The sequence below is a fragment of the Erythrolamprus reginae genome, chromosome 1 (assembly GCF_031021105.1).
Source record: "Erythrolamprus reginae isolate rEryReg1 chromosome 1, rEryReg1.hap1, whole genome shotgun sequence".
Classification (NCBI taxonomy): domain Eukaryota; kingdom Metazoa; phylum Chordata; class Lepidosauria; order Squamata; family Dipsadidae; genus Erythrolamprus; species Erythrolamprus reginae.
The window spans coordinates 415179287-415198374 of record NC_091950.1 but is presented as its reverse complement, the minus strand read 5'-3'; the positions used below and the strand labels follow the sequence as shown (position 1 = coordinate 415198374).

The 19088-nt window shown below is 44.4% G+C and overlaps 1 protein-coding gene across 2 annotated transcripts in view; it reads right to left on the bottom strand.

The window, feature by feature from the left end:
* Positions 1–8698: 8698 nt before the first annotated feature.
* The window catches only part of HNF1B (HNF1 homeobox B), a 134525-nt gene continuing 124135 nt past the window's right edge, over positions 8699–19088 (bottom strand). For both annotated transcript variants that reach the window (XM_070735279.1, XM_070735280.1), the window contains exon 9: positions 8699–11139. In XM_070735279.1, coding sequence (XP_070591380.1) covers positions 11119–11139 — 21 coding nt within the window. In that variant the 3' untranslated portion in view covers positions 8699–11118. The remainder of the gene's footprint in view (positions 11140–19088) is intronic.

Here is a 19088-nt window from a genome sequence, read left to right as displayed (position 1 = left end):
ACACAACCACCCACCCATGACTCTATGTCCTTGTCCAAACCTGGCCACCATAAATGACTTCTGGCAATAGTTTTCATTTTGACTATTCCTGGGTGACCTATATGCAATAACTGCAATGCTTGCTTCTGTAAGGATTTTGGGATAACAACCCTGTCTCCCCACAATATACAATCTTTTAACACATTTAATTCAAACTGTCTATTCTTAAAAGGTTGAAATTGGTTTGGTTGTTGTTCAATTGGCCATCCCTTTAATATCCATTGTTTAATGTATTTCAAAATTGGATCTGCTTGTGTCTGATTGGCTATTTCTGTTGCTGTTAATAACGTTTGTTTACTAGTTTCAATTAATAAAACGCTTGAGGCAGGGGCTGGATCACTGACTAATTCTGTTTGGGGGCACCTGCTTAATGCATCAGCATTTCCTATGTCTTTCCCCCCCCTGTGGATTAATGTATAATTGTAAGCGGCTAAAAAAATAGTCCAACGAGTCATGCGAGGAGAAAGAAAGGCGGGCGTTTGTTTGTTTCCCGCCAAAATGCCTAAAAGCGGTTTATGGTCGGTGATTAACGTAAAGGGCCGACCACAAAGGTAATAATGAAAACGTTTAACTCCAGCGACAAGGGCTAACGCCTCCTTGTCGAGCTGGGAGTAATTCCTTTCAGCTGCCGAAAGAGTTTTAGAATAATAGGCTATTGGGGCTTCTGTGCCGTCCGGAAAGTTATGGCTGAGGACGGCTCCTATGCCGAACGGTGAAGCGTCGCAGGTTAGGGATAAGGGCATAGCTACATTATATTGGACTAGGACACTGTTGGAGGAAAGTAAATTTTTTACTGCTTGGAAAGCGGCTTGTTCTTTTGGTCCCCACGTCCAGGCAGAGTCTTTCTTTAGGAGGTTATGAAGCGGTTCTGCCACCGTCGCTTTCTGTTTAAGAAAGACGGAATAAAAGTTAAGGAGTCCTAGGAATGCTTGTAAGTCTGTCTTATCTGAAGGGATGGGGGCATTTCTTATGGCATCAACTTTGTCATTTGTGGGGTGAATTCCAAAACGATCTATTGTAAAACCCAAGAACTCAACTTTGGGCACAGCCCAAGAACATTTGTCTGCTTTTAAATGGAGTCCTGTTTCTTTAAATTTAGTTAAAACGCGCCTGATTCTGTCCCATAACTCAGATTTGGATGTGGCTGATATTAATACGTCGTCGAAATATGGAACGACCCCAGGAATATTATTTAAAATGCGTTCCATCAGACCCTGAAAGATACCTGGGGCGGTAGAGACTCCAAACTGGAGCCGGGTGCATTTAAAGGCACCTCTATGAGTTACGATTGTCTGGGCTTCAGAGGTGTCTTGATCTACGGTGAGCTGTTGATATGCCTGTGCCAGGTCCAACTTCGCGAAGATGGACCCATTTCCTAAGGTGTGCAAGAGTTGTTGCACTACTGGGATTGGATAGGCATTATGCTGTAGTGCTTTATTAATCGTGGCTTTATAATCTGCGCAAATTCTAATAGAGCCATCCGGCTTAACGGGCGTTACAATAGGAGTTTCCCATTTGGCATGATCTGTGGGAACTAAAATGCCCTGAGCTATTAATTTGTCCAATTGTTCATCCACTTTAGGCAAAAGTGGAATGGGGATTCTGCGGGGCTTTAATCGGATAGGCGAAATATTTGGGTCCAAATTAAACGAAATGGGGCTGCCTGTATATTTACCCAGAGTGCTAGAAAAAACTTCGGGAAATTCTTTCAATAAATCATTTGGGTCAAAAGAGTCACATACATTGTTAACCCCTGAAATTTCAATACCTAAAGGTTGTAACCATCTAAGTCCCAGTAAGGAGTGTTTAGGACCGTCAACCACTAACAGAGGTAAAAACCCTTGAAATTTTTTAAACGCAATAGGAACATTTAAGCATCCTAATACTGGAATTGAATGGCCCTGAAAATCACTCAAACCCGGTTCCCAAGGTTGCAAGTCAGTTTGTTTTACACGAGGTAAATATAATTTAAGTTTTTCCCAAGGCATTATGGAATGTCTGGAACCGGTGTCTAATTCCATTTGGCAGGGGTGGCCGTTGAGGAAAAGAGAAACAAATAGCTTGTTTTCCGCAGCGGGAAAATTGCAGTTTACGGAAGAAGGGGAGTTACCTCGTTGGTTAGAAGAGGGCGGGTTGTCAGCCGGGCGGGAAACGTTGCGCGAAAACGGTGGTCGTCGATTCCTCGGTGAAAAATAGGGTCGTTGGTTTTGCTGAGTTGCTGGAGTTGGGTTGGCGGCGCGGCAGACTTCAGCGATGTGGCCTCGGCGCTGGCAACGGCGGCAATAGGCGTCCTTGAAATGGCAGCGAAAACGAGGGTGATTTCCGTTGCAGCCGGCACATCTGTCTGCACGGGAGGCTTCTTTGGTGTCATGGTCGGAGGCTCTTCGGATTTGGAGACAGGTGTCGTCTGGAGTAGCGGATTCTGAGTGTTTTTCATCAGGAGGGCAGGCGTGCCAAGGTGATTCATCAGGAATGTGATGAACGGTTGAGGTTGCGCGTTTAATTTCGGCAACAGATGTTTCAGATACCTCGGAGGCTTTTGCTGCCTTAAGAATGTCTTGGAGCGAGGCATCCTCATCAACTAAGTATTTCTTCTGGAGCGTGATATTGGTTAGACCGAAAATAAGGCGGTCAATCAGTTGTTCCTCTGGATCCTTGTATTTGCACTTCGGGAGGAGTGCGCGTAGGCGAGTTATAAAATCATTGGTGGATTCTCCGTCCGCTTGCCTCATCTGAGCGAATTGATGGCGGTATACGCGGACAGGAGTCGTCGGCTGGTAATGAGCGGCAAGTTTTGCTTGTAGAGTTGACCATGCGACGGTTTCCAGGGTGTCTGGGTCAACGAGTGTAGAGGCTAGGCTGTAGACTTCTGTGCCGCAATAAGCGAGGAATATAGCTTTCTTCCTCTCGTCATCGGCGTCATGTAGATTGCTCGCTTTCAAGAAAAATGTGAATTTGGACATATACGAGGTCCAAGCTTCCGTCTCGGAGTTGAATACGGGCGGCGGTGGAGCCATGGCCGAGTTCATGGCTGCGTTAGCGGGAGTTCGACCTCCTCGTCGCCACTGAAGAGTCTGGACTCCGGTAGTTTAAATCAAACTGGTTTATTCATGGCAAGAGAGAATACAAGAACACTGGAACGGTAGATTTGCCGGAATGAGGGCAACGGCTAACCCGTTGCCCTTTTATACTCTTTTTAACGCGGGCTTTTCCCAACTGACACACATTTAACTTTCGCGGCTATTTTCTGAATAGCCGCGTCTTAACCAATCGCAGATTTTCTGCGAATATTTTTAAACAAACACAACACCGGTTGTAGCGACCCAGGCCGCCAAATTACTACCAGTTCTATAACTTGGCGGCGTGGGTCGCTAAAACCAGCAGTGATCCAGATCTGCCATGCCGCTGAGCCAGTTCTTTCGGTGGCGCCATACGCACCGCCATCTTGTTTTTTTGCTTCTGCGCATGAGTGGAAGCTTTTTTTAAGGTACTGTGCATTCACGCCCATGCGGCAGTGAACTGGCAGCAGGAGAATCTAGAACCCACCCCTGGGTGGGCTAGATTAGCCAAAAGCAATGTTCTGATTGTTCTAAAGCCGCCAGCCCCTGCCACACTGCCCCCTGGGGCCGCAACGAGCGGCCTGCCCGCTCCACCACGAACGGCAGCTCCATACGCTTGCCCCTCCACTGCGCCTTTGTAATATTTCCTATTATTTTGCCTTTGTAATATTATTCATAGAAACATAGAAACATAGAAGTCTGACAGCAGAAAAAGACCTCCTGGTCCATCGAGTCTGCCCTTATACTATTTTCTGTATTTTATCTTAGGATGGATATATGTTTATCCCAGGCATGTTTAAATTCAGTTACTGTGGATTTATCTACCACGTCTGCTGGAAGTTTGTTCCAAGCATCTACTACTCTTTCAGTAAAATAATATTTTCTCATGTTGCTTTTGATCTTTCCCCCAACTAACTTCAGATTGTGTCCCCTTGTTCTTGTGTTCACTTTCCTATTAAAAACACTTCCCTCCTGGACCTTATTTAACCCTTTAACATATTTAAATGTTTCGATCACGTCCCCCCTTTTCCTTCTGTCCTCCAGACTCTACAGATTGAGTTCATGAAGTCTTTCCTGATACGTTTTATGCTTAAGACCTTCCACCATTCTTGTAGCCCGTCTTTGGACCTGTTCAATTTTATCAATATCTTTTTGTAGGTGAGGTCTCCAGAACTGAACACATCATTCCCAATGTGGTCTCACCAGCGCTCTATATAAGGGGATCACAATCTCATATAAGGGGATCACATTCAAAGTATTTCATTCTTCTAGGAGGCGGGTAGTGGGTGGGCTTCCCACAGGTATTCCACTGATTAATTGTTCTGCCTGTTAGGAAATTTCTCCTTAGTTCTAGGTCGCTTCCCTCCTTGATTAGTTCCCATAGTTTCTTGTTCTATCCTCAGGTACGTTTAGAGAATAGTTTGACTCCCTCTTCTTTGTGGCAAACCATGAGATATTGGAACATATCCGCGGCTTGCATTGGCTGCCGATCAGTTTCCGGTCACAATTCAAAGTGTTGGTCATGACCTTTAAAGCCCTACATGGCAATGGACCAGATTACCTCCGGAACCGCCTGCTACCGCACAAATCCCAGCGACCGATAAGGTCCCACAGAGTTGGCCTTCTCCGGGTCCTGTTGTGGTTCAGCCTGAGGCAGATCAAAGACCAGCTACGTCTCTGCTGGCTCCATGCCCGGAGGAGGCTGACAGCGAAGAGGAGGGGGCTAGGCAGTCGGACGGGGGAGAGTACAGTCAGGAATGTGACGAGGAAGAACAGCATGGGAGCCCCAGGGAGGGGCTCTTCCTAGCCAGTAGCTTGGAGTCTTTGGAGTCATTAGGTGACGAAGCACAAGCTGTCATTAACATGCGACAGACGTCTAGATCAAAGGAAGGATCAATTGAAGAAATATTATCAGCATTGAATAAGGAACACCAGGGCTTGGGTGTGGTCCTCATTAGCAGGGAAGGGTTTATAAGGCAGGCAAGCTCTTGAAGCCGTGTGGAGTATTATCAGTTTGGAGTTGCTGTAACCTGCATTGTTTCTCGGCGTTTCTGTTCCTGGCTCGTGGCCCAGCAGTCTTGAAGACCCGTGGGAGGTGTATGTCTGTTATCTACAGCCTCGTCTTGGCAGCAAGAATCCTATATTGATGCATGGACAATTGCCTTCGTGTATATATTTGGAGTTCCAGTGTTTTCCTGGTTTGTAAGGACATTATCTGTTAGCTTCATTTTTCTTTAACATTATAAAACTGTATTTGAATTCTACCGGTGTGTCTGGCTTATCTTTTTGGGTTGGTCATAGCTTCCGGAGTGACCCAGACAGAACAGGTCCCGTTGACTAAACAATGTCGTTTGGCGGGCCCCAGGGGAAGAGCCTTCTCTGTGGCGGCCCCGGCCCTCTAGAAGCAACTCCCCCCAGAGATTAGAACTGCCCCCACCCTCCCTGTCTTTCGTAAACTACTCAAGACTTATTTATACCGCCAGGCATGGGGGAGTTGAGATAGCTCTTCCGCCTAGGCCATTACAAGTTATGCATGGTATGTTTGTGTGTATGTTTGGTTTTATAATAGGGGTTTTTAGTTGTTTTTTATTATTGGATTGTACATGTTGTGTTTATTATTGTTGTTAGCCACCCCGAGTTTGTGGACAGGGGCGGCATACAAATCCAATAAATTATTATTATTATTATTATTATTATTATTATTATTATTGCTATTATGTCTCCCCTGGTCCTTCTTTTCATTAGACTGGACATCTCCATCACTCAATCGTCTCTTCTCCTTCCTATGACCTGTCATGTGCTCCAGTGAGGGGCAGCACTTACCTCCATTTACCAGGACGCTTCCAGGTGGGTGGCGGGTGTGGGCAGGTGGTGGGCACAGTTGCATGTTTGGGTGCGCATGCCCGGCGCGAGATTTGCTTCCAGCGCATCTGCAGGAAGTATGACCTTGCGCGAGGCTGTGTGAGATTTCGGTGATTTTTGTAACCCTCTACCAAAATGGGGGCATATTTTGGGGTATGAATGTCGTCTGGTGACGGGCACTTAAACACTGAGCACATTGTTATATGTTGTGTGTATGTTCTATGGTTATTGATATTATAAAAATTAATTAAAAAAAATAAAAGTCTTTGGAGAAGGGCGGTGTACAAGTCTAATAAATAATAAAATAACATGGAGACTTCAAGAGCCCTGAAGCTATTGAAGTTACACATTGTAAGAAAAGACTAGTCAATTTAAAAAGACCTGGCAGGTACAGGGGATCGGAAGTGGGTTCCTAGTGGTCAGTGCCGCCATCTTGTTTCTGCTTCTGCGCATGCATAGAAACTGGTTTTTGCTTCTGCGCATGTGCAGAAGCTGGGGGTTTGGCACTGCACAGGTGCATCAGCGGTGTGGCCATGTGGCATGCAATGTGAGCGCAGCCACATGGTGCAGGAGGGAGCGAATCGGCGGTTTGGTAAGTTAGAACTGACCCCTGCAGAGGACTGTCTCCAAGCCCAGTCAGCGGAGTTCTAGGTTGGGAGAGGTGGTGGATAAATAGAATATCATTTCTGACCAATAGCTAAATCTGTAGTTGTGTTCATCTTTCAAAATACAGCTGGGTTACCCCAGTGCTGGTGGCATTGAGTAAATGCCCTTCTTGAAGACACGATCCTCCAGCTTTAAGCCAGAACAGAGACAAAACTATACCATCAGGGCACCAGAGGGCCAGACGAGGAAGAACAGCTGGAAGCTGACCAAGGAGAGATTCAACATGGAGATAAGGAGGAACTTCCTGATGGTCAGAGCGATCAACCAATGGAACAACCTACCAGTGGATGTTGTGAACTCCAACACTCTGGACATTTTTAAGAGAAGATTGAACTGCCACTTGACTGGTGTACTATAGGGTTCCTGCTTGGGCAGGGGGTTGAACTCGATGGCCTTCATGGTCCCTTTCAACTCTAACAATAAATAAATAAAGATTTTATATTTCTCTCCGTAGGTGGAAGGAGGATACGGCAACTAAGCTGGGAGGATGTGCCCTAAAATTACCATCTCACCCAATGTTTCTCAACATCAACTCCCAGAATTCCCCAGACAGCATAAGGAAGTCCACCCATTTTAAAAGTCCCTGAGATTGAGAATCTGTGATCTAACCTATTCCTTGGTTGAGTGAGAAGAGAGAAGGATGTAAAATGTGTTATAGAAACATAGAAGATTGATGGCAGAAAAAGACCCCATGGGCCATCTACTCTGCCCTTACATTATTTCCTGTATTTTATCTTAGGATGGATATATGTTTATCCCAGGAATGTTTAAATTCAGTTACTGTGGATTTACCAACCACGTCTGCTGGAAGTTTTCCAAGCATCTACTACTCTTTCAGTAAAATAATATTTTCTCACGTTGCTTCTGATCTTTCCCCCTGCTAATCTCAGATTGTGTCCCCTTGTTCTTGTGTTCACTTTCCTATTAAAAACACTTCCCTCCTGGACCTTATTTAACCCTTTAACATATTTAAATGTTTCGATCATGTCCCCCCTTTTCCTTCTGTCCTCCAGACTATACAGATGGAGTTCATGAAGTCTTTCCTGATACGTTTTATGCTTAAGACCTTCCACCATTCTTGTAGCCCGTCTTTGGACCCGTTCAATTTTGTCAATATCTTTTTGTAGGTGAGGTCTCCAGAACTGAACACAGTATTCCAAATGGGGTCTCACCAGCGCTCTATATAAGGGGATCACAATCTCCCTCTTCCTGCTTGTTATACTTCTAGCTATGCAGCCAAGCATCCTACTTGCTTTTCCTACTGCCCGACCACACTGCTCACCCATTTTGAGACTGTCAGAAATCACTACCCCTAAATCCTTCTCTTCTGAAGTTTTTGCTAAACACAGAACTGCCAATACAATACTCAGATTGAGGATTCCTTTTCCCCAAGTGCATTATTTTACATTTGGAAACATTAAACTGCAGTTTCCATTGCTTTGCATTTCCTGTATTTATATCTTAGGATGGATAGATGTTTATCCCAGGCATGTTTAAATTCAGTTACTGTGGATTTACCAACCACGTCTGCTGGAAGTTTGTTCCATGCATCTACTACTCTTTCAGGTAAAATAATATTTTGACACGTTGCTTCTGATCTTTCCCTCAACTAACCCCAGATTGTGCCCCCTTGTTCTTGTGTTCACTTTCCTAAATGTGTTCAATGCCTTGTCTGAGCAGATTTGAAGGTCAAAGATCAGTCCAAATTATCTTGGAGCTTTTAGCAACAGGGAAACTGACAGTCAGATTTGTGTCTGGGGTTGGGTGTTTTGGTTTTTTGGTAAAACAGGACTGTCTTCACATAAGAATACTCAAAGCTGAGTTTTCTATTTCATCACAGGAGGAATCATATGAAAGTCTATGTGATATTAGAAGACATTAGCAAAAATGGCCAAAATAGGGAGTGATATCTTTTAGGAGCTGGTTAACGCAACACACTATGCCATAATATGTTGGCTTGGCTCTTTCCTTATTGTGTAAAGTTTGGAAACATGGCTTGTGGCATTGTTAGTATATTGTATACAGCCACAATCAACAGATTATGCAATAACCAATGGATAAGCAAACCATGGTTTAGTGCAAAGTGTGAACCAATTCATTACTTGTGTTTCGACAATACATTTCAATAAAGACATGGTAAATACATTAAGGCAAATAAGGTAGTCTTACAACCTTTTGTTTAGTGACTGCTCAGAGTTACAACGGCGCTGAAAAAAGTGACATGACCATTTTCCACCTTGATGACCATTGTAGCATTCCTATGGTCACATGATCACAATTCGGACATTTGGCAACTGGTTCATATTTATGTCAGTTGCAGGATGTCATCATTTTTTGCAAACTTTTGACGAGCAAAATTAATGGGGAAGCCAGATTCACTTAACAGCTGTGGCAAGAAAGGTCGTAAAATGGGGCAAAACTCACTTAACAAATGTCTCACTTAACAACATAAATTCTGGACTCAATTGTGGTCATAAGTCAAGGATCAGCTGTATGCCAAGCTGTGGTTCGGTTTGTGACCAAGCGTAGTCAATGGGGGAAACCTGATTTGTTTAACCCACAATTTACTTATAGCTACAGTGATTCACATAACAACTGTGGCAAAATAGGTTGCATAGTGGTACCTCTACTTACGAACTTAATTCGTTCCGTGACCAGGTTTTTAAGTAGAAAAGTTTGGAAGAAGCAATTTTTCCCATATGAATCAATGAAAAGGAAATAATGTGTGTGATTGGGGAAACCACAGGGAGGGTGGAGGCCCTGTTTCCTCCCAGGAGATTCCTAGAGAGGTCCCACGGAGGCTTCTCCCCATCTTTTCTGGCCCTGTTTCCTCCCAGGAGATTCCTAGAGAGGTCCCACGGAGGCTTCTCCCCGCCTTTTCTGGCCCTGTTTCCTCCCAGGAGATTCCTAGAGAGGCCCCACGGAGGCTTCTCCCCGCCTTTTCTGGCCCTGTTTCCTCCCAGGAGATTCCTAGAGAGGCCCCACGGAGGCTTCTCACCGCCTTTTCCGGCCCTGTTTCCTCCCAGTAGATTCCTAGAGAGGTCCCACGGAGGCTTCTCCCTGCCTTTTCTGGCCCTGTTTCCTCCCAGTAGATTCATAGAGAGGTCCCACGGAGGCTTCTCCCTGCCTTTTCTGGCCCTGTTTCCTCCCAGTAGATTCATAGAGAGGCCCCACGGAGGCTTCTCCCTGCCTTTTCCGGTTACAGTTTCGGAGGCTCGGGTTTGTAAGTGGAAAATGGTTGTCGAGAAGAGGCAAAAAAATCTTGAACACCTGGTTCTTATCTAGAAAATTTCGTAAGTAGAGGCATTTGTGAGTAGAGGTACCACTGTAAAATCAGCCGTGATTCACTTAACAACCGGCTCACTTGGCAACAGAAGCTCTGGTTTCAAATGTGGTCATAGGTTGAGGACTAGCTATATTGTGTTACGCACATCCGCAAAATGGATTAAACTTCTATTAAGTGTGCAGCCCTTAAAAACCTAATGCCTTCTTTCCAAGCATCCAAACTCTGCTTCCTGTCTCCCCCCCCCTTTGAAATCAGCCAGCCCAAAACTTCAAAAAAAAAAAGGCTAACGGGCTGAATTTATGATGCGCCAAAAAATCAATGTGGCTTCACCCAAATATTTCCCCCCTTCTCCCTTTCATTCTTCTGATCTGCCAATCCAAAACGTTGCAACGTGAATCCCAGTCCTTACAAAAACAAAACAACAGAGAGAGAAACGACAGGAGATTTCGTGATTCCTATGTACAGGTGGAGGGAGGCATTGCACTTAATTTCTTAATACATCCATTTGATAGACCACATTAACTTTTCTTTAATATAAATCTCTGCGCATAGGAGTGGGAGTGGGGCAGGGGAGGGGAGGGGAGAGCCGAAATACCGAACTCCTCATATATATATAGATATATAGATATATACAGTTCAGTTGGTTCACTTCAGACAGCAGTGATGGTTTCCCCCTTCGCAACCTGACGTAGCAACCCGAAGTCCTCTCTCTGGTCCTCTCCAGTGGAAGGATGTCACCTTTATAAATACGGTTGATCTCCAGCTTTAGGCTCTTTTCCAAGCTTCTCGTTTGGCTCTTGTGCGTTTTGCTCTGGTGTTGCTTAAAGAAACACATTATCCTCCAGGAGAATAGAATAGAGTAGAGTTCTTTATTGGCCCAGTGTGACTGGACACGCAAGGGATTTGTCTTTGGTGCAGATGCTCTCAGGGAAAATATTTCGGCATCCTGGAGGCCATAAGTCTTGGAAAACACCGCAGGAAATGCTTCGTCTGGCAGATCCATGTTCTGGATCCCTTGAAGAAAGACCCAGCAGCACAGAGACTTCTAATCTTCTTTCCAGGCTGAGCGGGATCTCTTTGGGATCAAGCGAAAGCAAGCTACTCGGGCTTTGCTGCAGCCGCCGCAAGATCTCATGGTGGCCAGGCAGGACGTTGTGGAAAAAGTAATTTCCAGTTGCTTAAAGGCACAGGGAACGGGATGGAATATCACCAGGCTTGTAACGGACACTGAGAGGGGGAAAAAAACAGGGGGGAAAAGGTTAAAGGAGATTAGAATGTGAGGAAGCGGCTTAGATCAGGAGAGAGAATCTAATTGAATGAAATCAAGGACAAGAAGCAACCTGGAATTAAGGAGAGACTTCCTAACAGTGAGGACAGTTAGCCAGTGGAACGGCTTGCCACCAGAAGTTGTGGAAACGCCAATGCTGGATGTTTTTAAGAAGAGATTGAACAACCATAGAAACATAGAAGATTGACGGCAGAAAAAGACCTCATGGTCCATCTAAGTCTGCCTTTATGCTACTTCCTGTATTTTATCTTAGGATGGATCTATGTTTATCCCAGGCATATTTAAATTCAGTTACTGTGGATTTACCAACCACGTCTGCTGGGAATTGGTTCCAAGCATCTACTACTCTTTCAGTAGAATAATATTTCCTCACATTGCTTCTGATTTCCCAAACTAACCTCAGATTGTGCCCCCTTGTTCTTGTGTTCACTTTCCTATTGAAAACACTTCCTTCCTGAACCTTATTTAACCCTTGAACATATTTAAATGTTTCGATCATGTCCCCCCTTTTCCTTCTGTCCTCCAGACTAGACAGATTGAGTTCATGAAGTCTTTCCTGATACGTTTTAGGCTTAAGACTTTCCACCATTCTTGTAGTCCGTCTTTGGACCCGTTCAGTTTTATCAATATCTTTTTGTAGGTCTATTCTATTCTATTCTATTCTATTCTATTCTATTCCTTCTGTGACCACGGGGAGGCCCACAATGGTCATAACTGTGAAAAATGATCATCAGGTCACTTTTTCCGACACTTCAAAGTGTTGGTAATGACCTTTAAAGCCCTTCAAGGCATTGGACCAGAATACCTCCGGAACCGCCTTCTACCGCACGAATCCCAGCAGCCGATAAGGTCCCACAGAGTTGGCCTTCTCCGAGTCCCGTCGACCAAAAAATGTTTCTGTGCATGAACGGAAGCAAAAAATCCCCCAAATCTCACGCATCTGCACATCCTCTCACAACATATTGCTTCCTGCGCATGCGCAGGCGCCAAATCATGCTCTGATGCACACGAACGCACACTGGTCACCCAGAGCTGTGTGCGCAGCTCCATTTTCGCTACTGAAACGCTCTTGCCCCCCCCTTCAACCCAATACTGCCGCCAGTGTTTTGGAAAACCAGTAGCAGCCGCAGCATAGACATTGCCATTTGCATGCGCAAAGCCTTCTGTGCATGCACAGAGATGAAAAAGTACATGCTTTCGAACCGCTAGGAAAGGTAAGTAGATTTCACCGCTGTTGTAAAACCCTGCATGCAGAGATGACAAGAAGCCTGTTTGGGGAACATCAAAGCAGAAATGCCCAAATGTTGACCGCCATCAAATTGACGTCCGGCAACATTTTTAAAAATAGTAATAATAATAATAATTATTATTATTATTATTATTATTATTATTATTATTATTATTATTATTATTAATTGGATTTGTATGCCGCCCCTCTCCGTGGACTCGGGGCGGCTAACAACAGTGACAAAAAACAGAATGTAAAAATCCAATACTACAACAGCTAAAAACCCTTGTTATAAAACCAATCATACATACAAACATACCATGCATAAATTGTAGAAGCCTAGGGGTAAAGATTATCTTAATTCCCCCATGCCTGACGGCAGAGGTGGGTTTTGAGGAGCTTACGAAAGGCAAGGAGGGTGGGGGCTATTCTAATCTCTGCGGGGAGTTGGTTCCAGAGGGTCGGGGCCGCCACAGAGAAGGCTCTTCCCCTGGGCCCTGCCAACCGAGATTGTTTAGTTGACGGGACCCGGAGAAGGCCCACTCTGTGGGACGTAACTGGTTGCTGGGATTCGTGCAGCAGAAGGCAGTCCCTGAGATAATCTGGCCTGGTGCCATGAAGGGCTTTATAGGTCATAACCAACACTTTGAATTGTGACCGGAAACTGACCGGCAACCAATGCAGACTGCGGAGTGTTGGTGTAATATGGGCATACCTAGGGAAGCCCATGATGGCTCTCGCAGCTGCATTCTGCACGATCTGAAGTTTCCGAACACTCTTCAGAGGTAGCCCCATGTAGAGAGCATTACAGTAGTCGAGCCTCGAGGTGATGAGGGCATGAGTGACTGTGAGCAGTGACTCCCGGTCCAAATAGGGCCACAACTGGTGCACCAGGCGAACCTGGGCAAACGACCCCCTCACCACAGCTGAAAGATGGTTCTCTAATGTGAGCTGTGGATCGAGGAGGACGCCCAAGTTCTTTTTTTCCAAAGCCAGGAAACTGAGTTTTCTGCCCTGCTACTCAGGATCCCCAGAAAGGCCCCGACAAGTTGTGTCTTGCTTAAGGTTTTGATGAAGGAAATGCTTCCTTGAATCCAGGCAGGCTTGTTTGAACAAGCCAGCATCAAAGTTAACCGGACGGGCTGGGGAGAATCATCGATCAAGGGCAAAGTTAGGGTTGAGTGCCTGCAGATGAATCAGCAAAGGCCTTCTAAGGAAATGGCCTCCTCCTGGAGCCTGGATGCGCGTGACTGCCTGACTGATGGAGATAGGCGGGTTAGCGGTTCCTACATCCTTCGGGTGAAAATATTGCACATTGCGTTATTTACTGGAAATACGGTAAGCCACACAGAATCTATCTTTTTTGTGTATGTGTTCATGTGAGTCAGTGCTGACTCCTGGCCTGGACAAGCCCTTGTGATTTGCTTGGCGTGGTTTTTTCAGAACAGGTTCGCCATTGCTTGCTTCCTGGGGCTGAGAGTGTTGGACTGGCTCAAAGTCACCTATCTGGCTGGGTGCCTAAAGCAGGACTAGAACCAGTGAAGGGCTACCAAATTTTTTACGACCATGCTGTCGGCGTGGCTTATGCAGGATGCCCTGCGTTTTCTTTCAACTTCCAGTGCAAATTGGGTGGAGCTCCATTTTTTCTCTCTCTTTTTCTCTCTCTGAATTTAATTTAAAAAAACAAACAAGCAGAGATTCAGTTACACTACCAGAGGTGGCATTCAGCTGGTTTGGAGCGGTTTGGGCGAACCGGTAATAGCGACCTGTGGGTGCCCCTCCCCCCCGGCCAACATAGAGGCGGCACATGGACATCGGTTTCAATAACCATCAACACTTGGCACCCATGAATCTGTCTAATCCTGCCTTGAAGCTATCCAGGCTGACAGCTGTCACGACCTCTTCCGGAAGTGAATTCCATAAACCAACGACTTTCTGGGTGAAGAAATATTTCCCTTGATTTGTCCTCACTTTCTTTCCTATGAGCTTTAGGGAGGGCCCCCTTGTCCTCTTATTTTGTGATAGAGAAAAGAATTTTTCTCTATCCACCTTTTCTATCCTGTGCATGATTTTATACACTTTGATCCAGTCACCCCTTAAACACCATCTTTCAAGGCTGAAGAGACCAAGGCGTTGCAACCTGGTTTCATAAGGGAGGTGCTCTTATGAAAACAGATAGCAAGCAGATGTGCAAAACATGATGGTCCCTGTGCAGTGCACCCGGAGGCAGGTAAGAGGAACCTGTCCCTGCTTCTAACCATTCATTAGTGACAGTTATAAAAAGTTACAACGGCATTGGACCAAGTAACTTACGACCAGTTTTCATACATACGACCGTTGCAGCATCACCATGATCAAAATGGAGAAGCATGCCAATGTATTTATGATGGGGGAGTTGAGTTATCCTTTCCCCCTAGGCTATTACAAGTTATGCATGGTATGTTTGTGTGTATGTTTGGTTTTTTATAATAAGGGGTTTTTAAAGTTGTTTTTATTAATTGGATTGTTCATGTTGTTTTACCACTGTTGTTAGCCGCCCCGAGTCTGCGGAGAGGGGCGGCATACAAATCCAATTAATAATAATAATAATAATAATAATAATAATAATAATAATAATAATAATAATAACGGCTGCACTGTCATGTCATCATCTTTTGTGACCTCGCAGCAAGCAAAGTCAATCAGAAAGCCGGATTCACTTTACAACCAAGTTATTAACTTAGCAACAGCAGTGATTTGCTGAACAACGGTGGCAAGGTAGGTCATAAAACTCACTTAACAACAGAAACATTGGTCTCAATTGTGGTTGTATGTTGAGGACTACCTGCCTCAGAATTCAAAAGTGGTGCATTCCAAACATTGGTGAACACACCCCATTATTATGATTTTTGGCACAAGTCTCTCCAAGGGAGGGGGAAACCCACATGCCAGCTTATCTGTTGAGAAGTTCAAGGTTTTCTCTTCGAACTATCTAACAATCGATAGAGGCCACATATTTCCCACAGTCTGCAAAGCAGCCTTTGAAAAATGAAAGAGAAGAAGAAAAGAGGCTTTTTGTCTGCTCTGGAAACATTTTTCATCACAAAAAATAAATAAATAAAAATGAGCGGACAGGTTTATGGGTTTATTTTTCATAGAGATGCTAAAGTGCTATAATATCAAGAAGTGTAAAAACCAGGAGGCCTTCATGGGTGTGTGGGGTTTTTTCTTTGTGTAAAGGTAGGTGATTTCTTCACCCAGTGATGGTGAACTTTTTCGGCACCAAGTTCCCAAAAGGGATTGTACACGTTTATGTGTCGCACCAAATGCTGAAAAGGGAGCAAACTGGGCGGCAATTTGCGTGAAATCATATAGGGTCTCCTGCTTGAGCAGGGGGTTGGATTAGAACAGTGTTTTTCAACCAGTGTGCCATGGCACACTAGTGCGCCGCGGAACATGGTCAGGTGTACCGCAAGAGGGGAGAGAGAAAGAGAGAAAGAAAGCAAGAGAGAGAGAAAGAAAGCAAGAGAGAGAAAGAGAGTGAGAGACAAAGAGAGAGAGAAAGAGAAAGAAAGAGAGAAAGAGAGAGAGAAAGCAAGAGAGAAAAAGAAAGAAAGAGAGAAAGAGAGAAAGCAAGCAAGAGAGAGAGAGAGACAGAGAGAGGGGGGAGAGAAGGAGAAAGAAAGCAAGAGAGAAAGCGAGAGAGAGAGAAAGAGAGAAAGAAAGCAAGAGAGAAAGAGAGAAAAAGAAAGCAAGAGAGAAAGAGAGACAGAGAGTGGGGGGAGAGAAAGAGAAAGAAAGAAAGAGAGAAAGAGAGAGAAAAAGAGAAAGAAAGCAAGAGAGAGAGAGAGAGAGAGAAAGCAAGAGAGAAAAGGAAAGCGAGAGAGAGAGACAGAGAGAGAGGGGGAGAGAAAGAGAAAGAAAGAGAGAGAGAAAGAGAGAAAGAGAGAAAGAAAGCAAGAGAGAAAGAGAGACAGAGAGTGGGGGGGAGAGAAAGAGAAAGAAAGCAAGAGAGAAAGAGAGAGAGAAAGAGAGAAAGAAAGCAAGAGAGAAAGAGAGACAGAGAGAGTGGGCGGAGAGAAAGAGAAAGAAAGCAAGAGAGAAAGAGAGAGAAAAAGAGAAAGAAAGAAAGAGAGAAAGAGAGAGAGAAAGAGAGAAAGCAAGCAAGAGAGAAAGAGAGAGAGAAAGAGAGAAAGCAAGCAAGAGAGAGAGAGACAGAGAGAGGGGGGAGAGAAAGAGAAAGAAAGCAAGAGAGAAAGAGAGAAAGAGAGAAAGAAAGCAAGAGAGAAAGAGAGAAAAAGAAAGCAAGAGAGAAAGAGAGACAGAGAGTGGGGGGAGAGAAAGAGAAAGAAAGCAAGAGAGAAAGAGAGAGAAAAAGAGAAAGAAAGCAAGAGAGAGAGAGAGAAAGCAAGAGAGAAAAGGAAAGCGAGAGAGAGAGACAGAGAGAGACGAGGGAGAGAAAGAGAAAGAAAGCAAGAGAGAAAGAGAGAGAGAGAGAAAGAAAGAAAGCAAAAGAGAGAGAAAGAAAACAAGAGAGAGAGACAGAAGGAGAGGAAGGGAGAGAGAGAGAGAAATGAGAGAAAAAAGGAGAGAAAAAAGAGAAATGAGAAAATGATTGAGGCAGAGAATGAGAGGAAAGAGAGAAACAAAAGAGAGAGAGAAGCTACTCTTAATTTAAAACATATGATAAAAAGCACCCAAAGAAAAAGTTTTTGGAAATGGTTCAAGAGTGTGTATACACACACACACACACACACGGTGGGGATAATATGTATAATATGTACTTTCTTAGAGTGTCATTTTGGTTGGTGGTGTGCCCCAGGATTTTGTAAATGTAAAAAATGTGCTGCGGCTCAAAAAAAGGTTGAAAATCATTAGACTAGAAGACCTTCAAAGCTCCTTGCAATTCTGTTATTTTGTTATTCCTCCAGGGACATCCACTGAGTCAGAGGTGGGCTTCACATACCGGTAACTGGTTTGGCCAGCACCTGAAATGTGAATGTGCGCACGCCATCTGCACATGGGTGCAGTATCACAAAACACAGCAATTTGCTCCTGTGTACTGTCCATGTATGCATGTGATGTCAAACCACATGGTCATTTGTTCCCGTGCACTATCTGTGCATTTGTGTGGCACCAAAAACACAGTGATATAGGACGGGATTGCGCCCAGGTGGGTAGGCAGGCCCACCCACAAGTCGCAACTACCAGTTCGCCCAAACCGATCCGAACCGGCTGACTCCCACCACTGCCCTGAGTGCCTTAGCTCTTGAACTCTACCATGCAAGTACAGTGGTACCTCTACTTAAGAACGCCTCTACTTAAGAACTTTTCTAGATAAGAACCGGATGTTCGAGATTTTTTTGCATCTTCTTAAGAATCATTTTCTAGTTAAGAACCCAAGCCCGGAAAAATTTCCCAGGAAATTTGAGAGCAGCATGAAGGCCCGGCCAGTTTCCTGCCATTCCCCCTGGGTTTCTCTCTCTGGCGCAGTGTATGGGAGGCAGCCTCGCGCCGGGTGTATTGGAGGTGCGTGCTCCTCCTCTCCATCTCAGAGTCCCTCTTTTTTTTTAAGCCTTAAAAGTTTTGGATTTTTTTTTATTCCCCTCACCTTCTTCCTTCCGCAGCGACTGTCCTCCTCTTCTTCTTCCTCCTCCTCCTCCCACCCAAATTCTGAGCTTTTATTTCTTTCCTAATGGGTTTGCACGCATTATTTGCTTTTACATTGATTCCTATAGGAAAAATTGCTTCTATTTACAAACTTTTCTACTTAAGAATCTGGTCCCGGAACGAATTAAGTTCTTAAGTAGAGGTACCACTGTATTCCTCAACATACGGCCAAAATGGGGCCTGCCATTATGGGGTCTGCTGTCAGGATTAGTACCAGAGGTAATATTCCAGTTACAGTGAAAAAGGTTGTAATTAGTGTAAAGTAAAAGGAACGCTGAGTTATGGTGGATCAGCAGAATGTGCTGTGACCTGATTGGTCAAGATCTGTATATACTGTAATGCACCTTTGCATACGTGTGGCTTGTGGTCAGTGGTGGTTTGTTGTAGTTTATGGTTAGCAGTGGTAGAGTCATCTAGCAAGATAGTTTGGTGTTCTATAATATAGAATAGAGAGTATAGTTTTGATACTAAGAAGAAGTAAAAGTTTTCTGAAGAATTCCTGCTGTAGTGTCTTAATTCCAAAACCTCTCCAGTTCCTGATATCTTTTCTTCTTCGGGACAGGTAGTTTCTAAATGCAACTCTAACACCTGCCATTAATGGGGCCTGCCCATTATGGTTCTATGCCGTCATGGTCATAAAATGAGACAGCCATTTGATCAACTCAAATTCCTCCTACAACCTGTCCTTGCACTTATGACTTCTATAGCATTCCCATGGTCATGCAACCAAAATTAGGCTGCTTGTCAATTTATTTATTAGATTAAATTTGTATGCCTTTCCGTAGACTCGGGGCGGCTCACAATATAATAAAACAATTCATAACAAATCTAACAAACAAATCTAACATAACAAAGCAATGTGAGGAAATATTATTTCACTGAAAGAGTAGTAGATCCTTGGAACAAACTTCCAGCAGACGTGGTTGGTAAATCCACAGTAACTGAATTTAAACATGTCTGGGATAAACATATATTCATCCTAAGATAAAACACAGGAAATAGTATAAGGGC